This window comes from Hemitrygon akajei, chromosome 25 (assembly GCF_048418815.1).
Source record: "Hemitrygon akajei chromosome 25, sHemAka1.3, whole genome shotgun sequence".
NCBI lineage: Eukaryota > Metazoa > Chordata > Chondrichthyes > Myliobatiformes > Dasyatidae > Hemitrygon > Hemitrygon akajei.
The window spans coordinates 6,100,091-6,116,620 of NC_133148.1; the positions used below are offsets into that span (position 1 = coordinate 6,100,091).

The following is a 16,530-nucleotide window of genomic DNA, read 5'->3' on the forward strand; positions in this document are numbered from 1 at the left end:
AAAAAATACACATATATATAAAATAAAAATAAATAGGGATGGAGTAAGAAGGGAAAGAGGGGCATTAATGGAAGTTAGAGAAATCAATGTTCATGCCATCAGGTTGGAGGCTACCCAGATGGAATATAAGGTGTTGTTCCTCCAACCTGACTGTGGCTTCATCTTGACAGTAGAGGAGGCCATGGATAGACATATCAGAATGGGAATGGGACCTGGAATTAAAATGCGTGGGAGATCCTGCTTTCTCTGGTGGACAGAGCGTAGGTGTGCAATGAAACAGTCTCCCAGTCTGCATCAGGTCTCACCAATAGAAGGCCGCACCGGGAGCACCAGACGCAGTATATCACACCAACCGACTCACAGGTGAAGTGTCGCCTCACCTGGAAGGACTGTCTGGGGCCCTGAATGGTGGTGAGGGAGGAAGTGTAAGGGCAGGTGTAGCACTTATTCCGTTTACAAGGATAAGTGCCAGGAGGGAGATTGGTGGGATGGGGGGGGGGGGAAACGAATAGTCAATGGGCTTGAGGCACTAGCATAGTACGAGCACAATTAAGGACCTCTGTCGTTTGTGGTGGTTTTATTTTATGGAATTATTTGTCTGGATGCGTGCAAACATGTGAAAATAATAAGCCAATAACCAGTTTTATCTCATATTTGGAAGGAGCTGCTAGAAATGATGATTGAGGCAGACACATTAGCAACTCTGAAAAGTTAAGTACATGGAGAGGAGAGGTTTAGAGGGCAATGGGCCAAATGCAGGCAAATCCCTTCCTCCTCTCTCCCACACCCTCATCTCACCTTGAACAGCTCCCACCATCCACCAGTCTCTGACTATGCATCCCCTCTCTCCTGTTCCTTCTCTCTCCACACCCTCCTGCCACTTTTCTTTACCCCCCCCCACATTCACTCTCTCCCATCCTGCTCCTACCTTCCTTCCCTCTATCTCTCCACACTCCTTCCCTGTCCCTCTTCACCCTCTCCACCTCCCTCTTCTCTTCACTCCACCCTCAAACCATCCCTCACTCACTGCTCCTTCCTTTCCTCTCCCCTCTCCCCCTGCTCCTCGTCTGGTTTGCTTACCACAGCCTCCCGCTAATTAGCCTCCCGCTGTAAAATTCCTCTCTGGGGCCGGAATTACTCTCCAGCTAAATCTGCTCTCTCCTTTCCTGCGGTTCCTTTGTCTTCCCAATCTGCACCCCCAGAGGAGGTGCGTGCGTCTGAGAGCTAGAACAAGAAAGAAAAAGAGAAAGGGCGAGAGAGCGAGAGGGAACGAGAGAAAGAGCAGAGAGAGAGAGAGAATCAAATAGCAACACAATCAGGGAGAGGAAGAGAGCGAGAGTGGGAGAAAGGCAAGGGATGTAAGGAAAGAAAAAGGGGAAAGGAGAGAGGAAAGAGAAAGCAGACAGGAGAGGGGGTTTACAGGGAGGGAAGCGGGGGGCACAGGTAGTGGTGGGGGAAGGAGAGGAAGGCAGAGAGGGACGGAAGAGGTGGAGGCAGGGGAGTGGCAGACGGAGAGGAGGAGTGTGGGGGAGGGGAAGAGGTAGCGGAGCATCTTCCAGGCCTATGATGAGTTCCCCGGCTGACGGGGACTAAGTTGGGCGGCAGCCCGGAGCCCAGAGATGGTGGTCGGGCCAGCGGCTCCGCATCGAGAGTCCGGCTACTGCCGCTGACGGGCCGCATGTGATGGGGCAGGTGCTGGGTTTCGGCCACTGCAGTACGTCCGCCCTTTCGCTGCCGGTACCGGTGCATGGGGAGGGAGAGCGTTGGGATTGGGGTGGGCACGACAGGGGAGGGATTGTGAGGGGTTAGTGGTGGGGAGAGGGAGGAACGGGAGAGGAGAAGGGGAAGTGGGTCGGTAGGAGGAAGTGGAGGAGGGTAGCTGAGAAGAGGGTTGGGAGCGGGGAGGAGGAAGGAGGGGTGGGGAAGGGCGGAGAGGACGGGAGGAGGAAGATGTGAGGAAGGGGGAGGTGATGCGTGGTGGGGGCGGTGTATAGTGGAGAAAGAAAGTGGGAGGGGTGGGGCGAGTTATGGGAGGGGGAGTGGATGGTCGAGAGAGGGATGGAAGCCAGGTTGTGGTGGGGAGGCTTGGGGAGAACAGAAGAGGGGAGGTGAGAGAGAAGGGAGGGGGAGATGAGGGAAGGAGGAACGTTGGGGATGCTTAGGGAAGTGGAGATGGTTATGGTGGAGGGAGTTGTCAAGAGATGGGGAGGGAAGAGGCGGGGTAGGTGGAAAGAGAATGGAAGAGGGAACATGAAAAGGTGGTAGTGGAAAGGCAGTGGGTGAGATGGAGGGGGTGTAGGCGCTGAGGGGAGGGAAGAGGTGCAACAAGAGAGGGAGATTGGGAGTTCAAGCAAGGACTGCAGATAGGGGAGTGGGTGGCCGTGTCCTCGGGGGTGGAGTGGACCCAGGACCATGGGGACCTGTGCTGATGCACAAAGGCAGTTCATCCTCCCACCAGCATCACCTTATCTCCACCTCTGCATGTCTCCCTCAGACTCATCACCATCTCAATGAGCACTCACACTGTCTCTCCTCCCTCCCTCCTCTTTCCCCTCTCAACCCCCACTTTTCCACTTCCTCATTCCCCCTTCCTCGTCATCTGCCACATTACCCCTCATTCCCACCTCCCCACTCTTCCCTCTATTTGCCCCCCACTGATTTCCCACACCCTTCCCCTGCTTCCCCTTTTTTTTTCCACTCCTCCTCTCTTCCCCAAACACCTTCCCCAACCCCTCACTTCCTCCCACACTTCCCTCTCTTTCTCCCCTCCCTTACCCTTCGTCTCCCCTCTCCTCACCCTTTACAGTACCACTCTCCTTCTGCACTCTCTCACCCCTCTCCTTCCCCTTTGCTCTCCTCTCCCCTTCTTCTCCCCTCCCACCTCTCCAACTTCTCCCTCCTCCCCTTCCCCATCTCTTCTCCCATCCCTTCCTCACCTCTTTTCTCTCAATATTTTCTCCCTCATCTCCTCTTGCATCCCCATTCATTCACCCCCTCTCTTTCTCCCCTCTCCTCCCCATATCTTTACCATCACTTCTCATCACATCCCCTCTTCCCCCTCTCTACCTCCTCTCCACCCTGTCTCTATTCCCTTTCCCCCTCTCTCATTCTCCTCTTTTCCACCTCTCTTCCCCTTCTTCTCCCACTCTTAAACCTCTTTCCCCTCTCTTCCTCCTTCCCATTTCCTCGACCCCTCCTTCCCTCTTGCACCCACTTCCCCTTCACCCTCTTTTCATTCTCTTCCTCCATCTCTTCCTGCATCTCTTCTCCCAAATCTTCCCTCATATCTTCACTCCCTTCTCCCACTCTTCCCCCTTCCCCCTCTCTTCCCCCTTACCCCTCTCTTCCCCTTCCTCTAACTTATCTCTTATGCCCATCTCACCACCTTTCATCACCCCTTTTCCTCTCTCTTTCCCCTTCTTCTCCCTTTTACCCACACTTCCCCATCTCTTTTTCCCACTTTCCCCACCCCCCCATGCTCATCCCTCTTCTTTCCACACCTCTCTTCCCACTCTCCCACCCCCTGTTCCCCCTCTTGTCAACCCTCTCTTTTACCTGCCTTTTCCACCTCTCTATCCACTTCCCTCCCTCTCCTGCCCCTCCCTCCTTTCTCACACCCCCACTTTTTCTCCCCTCCGTCCACTCTCCCCTTCCCCTCCCCCTCTCCCCCTCTTTCCCCAAACTTACACCTTCTCTTAACCCATCTCACCCCCTCTCTTCACCCCTCTACCCCCTTTTCCCCTTTTACCTACTCTATCTTTTTCCCTTCTCTCCCCCTCTCTCTTTCCCCCTCCCCCACACTCATCCCCTCTTCCCTCCTCTCATCCCACTCTTCCACCCCCTCTTCCCCCCCTCATCCCACTCTTCCACCCCCTCTTCCCCCTCATCAACCCTTTCTTTCATCTGCCTTTCCCCTTCTCTATCCCCTTCCCTCCCCCTCCCGCCCCTCCCTTCTTTCTCCCACTTCCCCACTTTTTCTTCCCTCTTCCCCTTTCTCACCTCTTCCCCTTCTTCCCCTTTCCTGCCCTTCTCTTCCTCCCCTTCCCCACACTCTTCCCTTTTCCCATGCCTTATCTTCTCTCCCTCTCTCACCCTCCCCAGTCTTCCAACTCTCTTTCAAATCCCTATGTTCTCCCGCACTTGGCCCCATTCCCTTTTCCTCCCTCTTCCCCCTTTTTCTCTCTCTTTCACCCTTTCATTACCCTTTTTTGCACCCACTCTTCACCCCTTTCAACCCACCTTCTCTTTCTTCCCTCTTTCCCCTCTCATCCCTCTTTCTTATCTCTGTCTCTTCCCCTCCTCCCCTTTCCCCATGCTTCCCCCCTCTTCCCCCTCTTTCCCCCCCTTTCCCCTCGCCCCTCTTCCCCCTCCCCCTCTCCCCCCTCTTTCCCCCCTCTTCTGCTGTTTCATTCCCCATTCTTCACACCCGCTCTTCCCACACCCTAACTTCACCCACACATTCCTCCAAATTCTTTCCCCCTCTTCCCACACCCTAACCTCACTGACTCACTCCCAACAACTCTTCCCCCCAGTCTTCCCTCTCTCTTCTATCTCTTTTGTTCACCCACACTTGCCTAACTCCCTTCTCTTTTCTCTCATCTATTCCCCCTTTCTGACCCCTTTTCCACCCTACTATCCCTCCTCTTTTCACACCCACTCTTCTCCATCTCAACTAGCCCTCTACCCTGTCTTCAGCCCTCCACCCTCCCACCCTCTCATCCAGCTTTCTACCCTCTTTCTCTTCAGCCCTCTTGTCCAGCCCTCTCCCTTTCTCTCTACCCTCCTTCTCCTCTCTCTCTCCCTCTCTCTTTTCTCTCCCTCTTTTTCCCCCTCTCCACTCTCCCCCAACGCTCTCATCCCTCTCTATTTCCCGCTCTGTCTCTCCCCTACATTCCTTCTCCCTCTTGGTCTCTCTTCACCTTCCTTTTTCTCTCTCCCTTGTTCATTCCCTCTCTACCCCCTGTCTCCCTCCCATTCTATCACTCTCCATCCCTCCCTCTCTCCCTCTCCCTCTCCACCCTGTCTCTCCTACTCCCTCTTTCCCTCTCCTATTCCCTCTTTACCCATCTCCCCTCTTCCGTGCTCTCACCGCTTTCTCGCTCTCCGCTTTCTCTCTCTTTCCCCTTTCCTTGCTCTCTCCCCCTGTCTCCCTCACTCTACCTCCCTCTCCTCCCTCCCCTCTTACTCTCCCTCACTTCTCTCACTCCCTCTCCACCTCTGTTACATCTCTCTCTCCCTCTTTTACTCTTTCTCCTATTTTGCTTGATATCCATCTCCTCCCTCTGCCTCTCGCTTACCCCTTCCCTCTCACTCCTCACCACTCCATTTCCCCTGCACTCCTCTCTTTCCCTTTCCCTTGCTCACCCTCTCACCTTCTCTCCTCTCTCTTTCCTTCCCTCCCCCTCCAGCCTTTCCTTCTCTCACCCACTCTAAATCTCCCTCTTCTCTCCCTTTCTCTCTCTCTTTTTTCCTCTTGCTCTCCCTGTTCTCTCCTCCTCCAGGCTCTTTCTCACCCCTCTCTCTTTCCCTCTCCTTCTTGCCCTGTCTCTCCCCTCTTCCCACCTCTTGCTGCCCCTCTTCCTGTCTCCCTTTCCATCCCCACTCTCACTCTCACTCCTCCCTCTTGCCCTCTTTCTCCATCTCTCTCTCCCCCACCCACTCTCTCCCTCTCCCTCTTTCCCTCACTCTCCCTCTCTCCTTCTCTCTCCATCTCTCTCACTAACTCCCCTCTCCCTCTCTCCTCCTCTCCCTGTCTCACTCTCTCCCCTTCTCTCTCTCTCTCCCTCTTTTTCTCTTTCTCCTTCTTGCTCCTTATCCCTCCTTCCTCTCCCTTCCTCTTCCCCTCCCTCTGTCCCCTCTCTCTCCAATCTCTCTCTCTGTCCCTCCATTTCTACTTTCCTCTCCACTGTCCCTCTCTCTCCCACTCACCCTCTCCCTCTCTTTCCTTCTCCCAATCTCTCTCCGTCTCCAGCTCTCTGTGTCTCCCCCTCCATCTCCACCCTCTCTCTCTCTTTCCCCTCTTTCTCTTCCTTTCTCTTTCCCTCTTCCTCTCTCTCCATTCCTCCACCCTTTTTCTCCACCCCCCACTCTGTCTCTGTCATCCACCCCTCCCCTCACTCTCCCTCTCCTCTCTCTCTCCTTTGCCTTCTCTCTGCATTTCCTTCTCTCTCTTGCCCTCTCTCTCCCTCTCTCCTTCATTTTCTCTCTCCCACTCCACCCTGTTTCTCCCTCCACACACCTCCCTTCCTCCCCTCTCTCATTTTCTTTCCTCTTGCTCTCCTTCTCCATCCCTCTCTCACCCCTCCCTCTCACACACCCCCTTCTCTCTTTCTTTCCATTTCCCTCTTGCTCTGCCTTTCCCCTACTCTCTCCTTTTCCTGCTCTTCCGACCAGTCTCTCTCCACTCCTCCTCCTCCTCCTCTGTCTCTCCCTTGTCCCTTCACTCTCTCTCAATCTCTACCCCTCCATCTCTGTCCTTCTCATTCCCTCTCCCTCCCCCTCTCGCCTCCTCACCCTTACACTCTCTCCCCATCTCCTTTTCTCTCTCATCCTTGCTGTCTCTCATTCTCCCCCTCCCTCTTACTCTCTTCTTCTCTCCACCTCTAGCTCTCTTTTTCCTGTCCTTTTCTCTCCCCACCCTAATTCCACCTCCCTTTTTCCACACTCTATCTCTGTTCCTCTCCCTCGCTCCCTGCCCTGCTCTAACCCTCCTCTGCACCACACACAAAATGCTGGTGGAACACAGCAGGTCAGGCAGCATCTATAGGGAGAAGCACCGTCGACGTTTCGGGCCAAGACCCTTCGTCAGGACTAACTGAAAGGAAAGATAGTAAGAGATTTGAAAGTATTGGGGGGAGGGGAAAATGCGAAATGATAGGAGAAGACCGGAGGGGGTGGGATGAAGCTGAGAGCTGGAAAGGTGATTGGCGAAAGGGATACAGAGCTGGAGAAGGGAAAGGATCATGGGACCGGAGGCCTCAGGAGAAAGAAAGGAGGAGGGGAGCACCAGAGGGAGATGGAGAACAGGCAAAGAGTGATGGGCAGAGAGAGAAAGAAAAAAAAAGGGAGGGAGGAAAACACTAAATATATCAGGGATGGGGTAAGAAGGGGAGGAGGGGCATTAACGGAAGTTAGAGAAGTGTCAATCTAACTTCTATTAATGCTCCTCCTCCCCTTCTCAGCTTCACCCCACCCCCTCTGGTCTTCTCCCATCATTTTGCATTTTCCCCTCTCCCTCCTACTTTCAAATATCTTACTATCTTTCCTTTCAGTTAGTCCTAACGAAAGGTCTCGGTCCGAAGCGTCGACAGTGCTTCTCCCTATAGATGCTGCCTGGCCTGCATTTTGTGTGTGTTGCTTGAATTTACAGCATCTGCAGATTTCCTCGTGTTTGCCGTCTAACCCTCCTCTCTCTCTTTTGCCCTCTCACCCTCCCTCTCACCGCCTTTCTCTCGCCCACACCCCCTCTCTCCCCACCCCCCTCCCAACCCCCCTTTCCCCACCCCATCTCCCCAACACCCCCTCTCTCCCCATCACCCCCTCTCCTCCCTCTCTCTTACCTCTTACTTCACTCTCTCTGTCTCTCTCCCTGTCTCACTCTCCCCTTCTGTCTGTCACCTTTTCTCAGTCCCTCCTCTCTCCCACCTCTCACCTTCCTCTCTCCTTCCTCCCACCCTACACCTCCTTCCCCACCCTATCCCCTTTGCCTCTCCCTATTTCCCACCACTGCCTATTGCCTTTCCTCTTCCTCTTTTTCTCTCTTTCCCTTTCCCCCCTTAGAAGCATAGGAACATAGAAAACCTACAGCACAGTACAGGCCCTTCGGCCCACAATGCTGTGCCGAACATGTACTTATTTTAGAAACTACCTAGGGTTACCCATAGCCCTCTATTTTTCCCAGCTCCATGTAGCTATCCAGGAGTCTCTTAAAAGACCCTATCGTTTCTGCCTCCATCACCGTTGCCAGCAGCCCATTCCACGCACTCACCACTCTCTGTGTAAAAAACTTACCCCTGACATCTCCTCTGTACCTCCTTCCAAGCACCTTAACTCTGTGCCCTCTCTTGTTAGCTATTTCAGCCCTGGGAAAAAGCCTCTGATTGTCCACATGGTCAATGCCTCTCATCATCTTGTACACCTCTATCAGGTCACTTCTCATCCTCCGTCACTCCAAGAAGAGAAGGCCAATGTTCACTCAACCTATTCTCATAAGGCATGCTCCCCAATCCAGGTAACATCCTTGTAGATCTCCTCTGCACCCTTTCTATACTTTCCACGTCTTTCCCGTAGAGAGGTGACCAGTACTTCAAGTGGCGTCTGATCAGGGTCCTTTTTAGCTATAACATTAAACTCAATCCCACGGTTATAGCTGTTAAACTCAATTCCTCGGTTGATGAAAGCCAATGCACCATATGGCTTCTTATTTAACAGAGTCAATGTGCGTTGCAGCTTTAGGTGTCCTATGGACACGGACCCGAAGATCCCTGTGATCCTCCACACTGCCAAGAGTCTTGCAATTAATGCTATAATTCTGCCATCATATTTGACCTACCAGAATGAACCACCTCAAACCTATCTGGGTTGAACTCCATCTGCCACTTCTCAGCCCAGTTTTGCATCCTATCAATGTCCCACTGTAACCTCTGACAGCCCTCTCACACTGTCCACAACACCCCCAACCTTTGTGTCATCAGCAAATTTACTAACCCATCCCTGCACTTACTCATTCAGGTATTTTATAAAAACCATAAAGAGTGTGAGGTCCCAGAACTGATCCCTGAGGCATACCACTGGTCACCGACCTCCATGCAGAATATGACCAGTCTACAACCACTCTTTGCTCTCCCTCTTCCTTCCTTCTCCCCATCTCTCTCTCTTAACCCTCTCCGCTATCCCTCTCTCTTTTCCTTTTCTTCTCCCTCTGTCTCCCTCCCTCTCGCTGTTTCTCCATGCCCCCTCTTTCTGACTCCACCTCTCCCGCTCTTTTCCCCTCGCCCTCTCTCTCCTACTCCCTCTCTTTCCCTCTCTTCCTGGCCCTCTCTCACCCTTTCCCTTTCCTCACTGTCTCTCCCTCTCTCTCACTGTCTCACTCTTTCCCTCTTCTCTCCCCATTCTCCTCTATCTCTCTCCACCCTCCCTCTGTCTCTCCATCTTGCTCCTTCTCCCTCTCCTACTCCCCACTTCTCATTCGTTTCCTTCCCCCACCCCATCATTCCTTGCCCCTGTTCTCGCTAGCCTCTTCTCTCCCCGTCTCCCCTTTGTCCCCCTCTTACCTCCTTCCCCAATGCTTCTCCCAATTTTACTCTTTTCTCCCCTTGCCCACCTTGCTTTCCTTCTCCCTTTCTCTTCCCACTCTCCCTGTTTCTTTCCCTTTTTCTCCTGCTCTCCCTCTACTCTCCTCCTCCTCCCTCTCTCTCTCTTTGCCTTCCTATTGCTCTTCCCCTCCTGCTCTTCTCCTCTCTCCCTCTCGGTGTCTCTCCACTCCTTTCTCTCTCTCCTTTTCTCTGCTCTTTCCCTCTCTCTCCACCCCTTCTCTCTCTTTCCTTCTCCCTCTTGCACTGCCTCTCCTTCTCCCCCTCTCCCTTGGTCTCTCTCCATCCCTGCCCCCTCTCATTTTCCACCCTGCCCTCTCTCCCTCTCCTTCCCTCTCTCTCTACCCCCTCCCTCCCCCTTCTTTCACTCTCCTCACCCTCTCTCTCCCTTTTGCTCTTTCCTTCTCTCTCACCCCTCTCTCTTACCTCACTCTCTCCGTCTCACTCCCTCCCCTTATGTCTCTCTTCCTCCTGTCAGTCACCTTCTCTCTCCCCTCCTCTCTCTCTTTCTCCCCTTTTTCTCTTTCTTCTATTTGTTCTTTATCCCTCTGCTCCCTCTCCTCCTCTCCCTCTCACACCTCTCCTACCCCTCTCCCATCACACTTTGCACCTGCTCTCCACCTCTCTCCCCACTCTTCCTCTTTCCCTCTTACACCCCCACTCTCCACCTCACCCTACTCTACTACTACTCCTCCCCTCTCTCAACCCCTCCTCTCCCTAGTCTAACCATCCTTCTCCTCCATACTACTTTCCTGCACCCTTGCCCCTCCCTATCTCCCCCTCCACCTCTCCTCCACTCTGCCAGCACTCTTTCTCTCCTTTTCCATCCTCTCTCCCCCTCACTCTTTGTTTGTTTTTCCATCTTACTCCTTCTTCTTCCCTGTCCTCCTCAACCTCTTCTCACTGCCCCCTCTCTCTCCTCCCCTCTCCTTGCCACTTCCTCTCCCTCCACTCCCCATCCCTTCTCCCACTTTCTACCCTTTTCTCCCCCACACCTCTCCCTATCTCCCACCTCTGTCTCTTACTTTCCTCCTCTCCTCTCCACTCTCTCCCACCCCCTCTCTCCCTGTATCTGCACCTACTTTCCCACTTCATCTTGTCCCCGCTCTAACTCCCCATCTTTCTTTCCTCACTCTCCCACTCTCCATGTCCCTCTCCCTCTCTCAACCTCTCTCTTACTCCCTTTTGCCCTCTCTCTCCTTGTCTCACTCTCTCCCCTCTCTTTCTTCCTTTCTCCCCCTCTCTCTTTTCCCCTCTCCCCCTGTCTCCCAACCCTCTCTTCCACCCTCCCTCTCTCCCACACCAACTCACACTAATGTGCACATACACACACACAGATATACACTCATTCTCACACACACATGCACACTCACACACACAGATGCACACTCACATACACTCCCTCTCCCCCTCTCCCCCTCTCTCCCTCCTGCGCTGTCACAAAAACAAGATGATCTGTGTTTTTGTGTGCTTCTGTACATACACTGCCCTGTCAGTAGTGATGATGATGGGAAGAATGGGTCATTGAATCTTACAGCCCAACTTGTTCATACTGACGATGAACTATGCATATACATGTGTGCGTGTGTGTGTGTGTTAGCCCTAGTGTACTTCTTGTCATCTTCCATTTATGGAGACGCACACACGCACGCATGCCTTATATATAGTCGTATATATTTGACTAAAGCACAACTGTTACTGTCACACCTCGTGCACTGATTGCAACTTACACAGTCATTCCCACACAGTCAGTCATAACTCACTGTCACACCAGCACTGACTGTAACACATACAGCATTGCTAGACCATTGTTCAGACGCTGGACTTGGTGATAGTTCTGAGTCACTTCAGCTTAGTGGAGGAAGACATGAGTATTCATTTGCCACTTCATCTGAGGGGCATGCTGACCCTCAGATAGCACTGGGGTTGAGGGGAGTAGTGATGGTGAGGGGCCGGAGGAACATTAACTAGCTTGATGTGATTTGTTTCACTTTGACCAACAGAGGAATCTGCTTCAACTGTCTCCACTACTCCAGATTCCACACCTTCCTCCACTGAAGGTAAGCCTCGCTCGTGAATCCTTGCCATATCTGGTGGCTGCTGTCTTTGCTCTATGTGGTTGTGGGAGGAGGTGCCAATGCAGAGTGAGTCTTTTTATATAAATTCCATGGAGCCAAGTGAGAAGATTGGGTTGGGAAATGTGGAAGAGGCAGAGTTTGATGTTCTCTTTTGTCTGGGGTTATTGGGAGATTTGTAAGATTGAGGTTATTCAAAGGCTAGTTTATAGAGACAAACTTCAAAGAAAATTTGTTATTAAAGTATGTAGATGTTTCTGTTGAAATTAATTTTCTTGAAAGTATAGTATTTACAGGGAAAAAGGAAATACCATAGAATTTAGGAAAGACTTTAAGGCTAAAAAGACAAAGGCTAACAAACAACCAATGTGCAAAATCAAGTAAACTGCAAACACAAAGAAATATGAGAATATGAGTTGTTAATGGTCCTTGAAAGTGAGTCTGCAGGTTGTGTAATCAGTTGAGAGTTGAAAAACATGAAGTTATCCAGAAGCTTGATGGTTGTACAGTAATCATCATTCCTGAACCATTAAACTGCCCCACACCTGATGGTAGTAGTGAGAAAAATCATCACACTGGTGGATGGTAGGGGTCTTTGATGATAGCTGCTGCTTTCATGTGGCAGCGCTGCATGCAGTGGTGAGGAGGGCTTTGTCTGTGAAGGACCGTTCGCATTTTTATCAAAAAAACCTGTAATCACAATACCAACTCCAGTGAATTCCATTGTCACTTCTCCTTTTACCTTATTCCATTGTTAAGTCTCTTTTAACTTGATCTGCTATGAGAGAACATCCCCTAACAACTGAGCCACTGTGATGGGTATTCAATGTCCACTTCCTTTTTAGCCAAACTCAGCTTTCTGCACAGAAGCCGATGCTTGTAAGGATCAAAGTATTGTTTTTGAGTATTGTAAGTGGGAGCCAGTCTTTGGTTTAAATGTAAATGGAAAGCAGTGATCAGTTTAAAGTTAAAAGGACTGCTTTGCAACAAGCAGCACTGTTTATATAGCAGTTGGGCTATCTGCTCATGACAAGCAGTGTAAAACAATGGGATTATAATAATTAGGCCTGTATCCAACCAGACAACATTGGCTAAATTATTTCATTCAAGGAAGCTTGCAGATCTGTTTGATACTATCACTTAACACATCAAATACCTGATCTATTAATATTTGGAAGATTTGTGTGCTTAAGAGTTAGCATTTACAGCTTAAATTGTGGGTATCTGGGAATCTCTTTCTCCAGAACTTTTAAGACCACCAGTGTGAAAAGATGCATTTTTGAAAGAATACCACATATATGTAAATTCACCCCATAGGCAGGAAATTAAATAAATGTAAGAAAGCAGTCAGGCTTATTAACAATGGTCCAGGAACATCAAGAAGAATGGCAGAAAGACGAAGTGAACTAGAATTCATTCCTCTGCCTTCATTTGTTTGTCTGCAACTCGTTGGCATATCTTTTTAGCTTTTGGACTTGTGTCTTGGAAATCCTTTGTGGTTTTAAATCATTTGTAATAAATGAACTGTTTAACCTGCTTCATTAGCTGGAAGTATCACTTCCCTGGTAGGGACCCACCGCTCAAATAGTGAGTATTGGCAGCTAGACATGCCATGGAGGATAAACAGGGAAGAGAACTAATCTTTGAAAAGTAGGGAGTTACAGTATAGCCTCCCTTTAGTGAGGGTACCTTTAACTATCGGATAGGGCTTAAGATCTCTGTTGAGTTTAGAATTTCATGGTCAGCAAACTCATACCATCACAGCACCATTCCATTAGATCTTCTCCACACCTTCAAGTGAAAATTAGGTGTGATACTTTAGCCAAGGCCTGCTTCATGAAGGTTTAACATGGCTTTTTGCCTTTGTGCCTGAGTGTTTCGTGCACATTTTTGTTTTAAGGAACCTAATATTCAATATCCTTAAATCCCAGGTGGCAGTCCCTGTGTTTTTAAAACTACTGTACCATATATCACCTCTCTTCACTTCCTCACATTATTTAATGGTTCTCTGCTCTAAACCATATTTGCTACATGTTTACTGTTTCCAGTCGGGCATGTCCTCCTGAGTCTGCCATTGTCCTCTGTTCTTTTACTGCATTTATAAGGGAGGCTGTCAACTGTCAAATGAACAATCCCCTATGTACACAAGTTCAGCTCATTTATGGCTTATGTCATGAAATTGTTATTTTGTAGCAGTAGTGCACTGCAAAGCATAATAAAAATATAAATTTATATACATTTAAATAAATAAACAAATATGCCATGGAAGTACTAACTAAGAGCACCAGAGTGACTTCGAGTGTCATTTTAAGAATTTATTAACATGATACCATGGAGAGTCTGCAGCAGTCTCCACTGCCACCAGAACTCTGATTTTTAGGTTGTACAGAGCTCATATTTATACAGCAAGACAAGCAACTTCTCATAACGTTGTTTAGCATTCCACACTCAGTACATGATCAATTGTTTAAAAGACATGTCAGTGCAAATGTAACAGTTCTCTTTGTTCCCTGTTATCAGGACTCATAATCTACCCCCAGACACCTCCTCCATCCTGGTCCCAGGGGCTTAGTATCTTGTTTATTGGAGTTCCTGGTACTACACTTATCATCCAAGGTTATTCTTGACTCGTATCAGCAATCCAGAATGGTCAAGTATCCCATCATATACAGGTGTCCCCCGTTTTTCGAACGTTCGCTTTACAACACCTTGCTGTTACGAAAGACCTACATTAGTTATCTGTTTTCACTAACAGAAGGTGTTTTCACTGTTACGAAAGAAGGCAGCATGCGAAAAAGGTAGCGCGCAAAAAAGGCAGCGCACACCGAGCAGCCAAGCTCCTCCCCGAAACTGCATTCTAGCTGGCATTGCTTAAACACGTGCCTGTGAGCATCTGTGCTTTCTGTCGATTTATTTTGTGCATCCGTTAGCAAAATGAGTTCTAAGGTATCAGAAAAGCCTAAAAGAGCGTGTAAGGGTGTCACACATAGCGTAAAACTAAACATAATTAAGCGTTTCCATCGTGGTGAACGAAGTAAGGACAAAGTGAGTTTGGCTTGTGGAAGTTGACAAAGATGATGTGGAAGAGGTTTTGATGTTCCATGACCAAGAACTGATAGATGAACAGCCAATGAAGAGGAAAGGACAACAATTGAAGCCGAACGTAGTAGCAAACGGCCCGAAAGTGAAGTCGTCCAGGAACTGAACATGAAGCAATTGCGTGAGATTTTCACTGTGATTGACAACGCTGCAATGATTGCAGAAAAGTATGACTTTAATTTTGAAAGGGTACGTAGGTTTAGGGCATATTTACAGGATGGTTTGAGTGCTTACAAAGAACTGTATGATAGAAAAATGTGCGAGGCTAAGCAGTCAAGCATACTGTCGTTTTTCAAGCCTTCCACATCAGCCACAGCAGATGACGAAACTCAACCTTTGACATCAAGGCAGGCAGACATAGAAGAAGGTGACCTGCCTGCCCTGATGGAAACAGATGACGATGAGATGACACCCCAGTCTCCTCTACCTCCCACCACCCCAACCTCTGACGACTCAGCCTAACACACCATCATCAGTGTGCTCGCTGTCTTCCCAATTCTGGTAAGTGAAGCTACACTGGGCGAACATTATTTCTACTTTATTTTGGCTGTGTATTTTTATGTGTTATTTGGTATGATTTGGCAGCTTCATAGCTTAAAGGTTACTGGAAAGAGTGTTTCTGCCAAGAGCGCTTGCGCCGAGTCTTTCTGCTGAGAGCGCTTGTGTGAGATTTTCGCTGCAGTGGACAGTGCTGCAATAATTGCAGAAAAGTATTCCTACTTTATATAGGCTGTGTATTTATCAGATCATTCCTGCTTTTACTATATGTTACTGTTATTTTAGGTTTTATGTGTTATTTGGCATGATTTGGTAAGTTATTTTTTGGGTCTGCAAATGCTCACAGATTTTTCCCGTATAAATAAATGGTAATTGCTTCTTCACTTTACGACATTCCGGCTTATGAACCATTTCATAGAAATGCTCTACCTTCGAATAGCAGGGGAAACCTGTAATGTTTTAACCATTTCTACCACAATATATATAATTTAATTAAATAAGTAGTGCATAAAGAGAGGAAACAAGGTAGCAAGGTAGTGTATATGGGTTCATTGTCCATTCAGAAATTTGATGGCGGAGGGAAAAAAGTTGTTCCGGAAACATTAAGTATGTGTCTTCAGGCTCCTGTACCTCCTTCCTGATGGTGGCAATGAGCAGAGGGGATGTCCTGGCTGATGGGTGTCCTGAACGATGGATACCACCTTTTGTAGATTTGCTGGATGCTGCAGAGGTTAGTGCCCATGGTGGAGCTGGCAGAGTTTACAATTTTCTGCAGTTTTTTCCAATCCTGTGCCGTGGCCATTTAGAATGCACTCCATGGTACATCAGTAGAAATTTGCGAGTGTCTTTAGTGACAAATAATTCTCCTTAAACTCCCATTGAAATATAACTGCTGTCATGCCTTATTTGTAATTGTATTAATATGTTGAGACTAGCTTAGATCCTCTGAAATGTTGACACCCAGGAACTTGAAACTGCTCACCCTTTCCACTTCTGATCCCTTGATGACGACCGGTGTGTTTTCCATTAACTTCCTCTTCCTGAGCTCCACAATTAATCCTTTGGTCTTATTGACGTTGATGGCAGGGCTGTTGCTGCAGCATCTCTCATCCAGCTGATCTATCTTGCTCCTGCAGGATTCCTCATCATCTGAAATTTTGCTATCAATAGTTGTGTTGTCAGCAAAAGATGGCATTTGAGCTATGTCTACCCACACAATTGTGTGTAGAGAGAGTAAAGTGATGGATGGCTCTGCTCCTTGAGGTGTGCCAGTGTTGATTGTCAGCGAAGAGGAGATGTTATTTCCAATCACACAGACTGTAATCTCCCAGTGAACAAGTCAAGGATCCAGTTGCAGAGGGAGGTACAGAAGCTCAGGGTTTCTCGCTTGTTGATTAGAATTGAGGGTATGATTGTGTTGAACGCTGAGCTGTAGTCAATAAATAGCAGCCTGACGTAGGTATTACTAAATATATTTTCAAAGGCGGAGATCCCACTCCCAGTCCTGGTAACTCCCTTATTCCTCAGACAGGAGGGGATTGTACAAC

At 49.1% G+C, this 16,530-nt stretch overlaps 1 protein-coding gene across 4 annotated transcripts in view; it reads left to right on the plus strand.

Moving 5' to 3' along the window:
* The first annotated feature begins 1,524 nt into the window (after nucleotides 1-1,524).
* The window catches only part of LOC140716340 (reticulon-1-A-like), a 161,869-nt gene continuing 146,863 nt past the window's right edge, over nucleotides 1,525-16,530 (plus strand). For 2 of the 4 annotated variants that reach the window (XM_073028978.1, XM_073028979.1), the window contains exons 1-2: nucleotides 1,533-1,714; nucleotides 11,315-11,371. In XM_073028978.1, coding sequence (XP_072885079.1) covers nucleotides 1,684-1,714; nucleotides 11,315-11,371 — 88 coding nt within the window. In that variant the 5' untranslated portion in view covers nucleotides 1,533-1,683. Of the gene's footprint in view, nucleotides 1,715-11,314; nucleotides 11,372-16,530 lie in introns of all 4 variants that reach the window. The other 2 variants (XM_073028977.1, XM_073028980.1) reach the window with 2 other exon arrangements.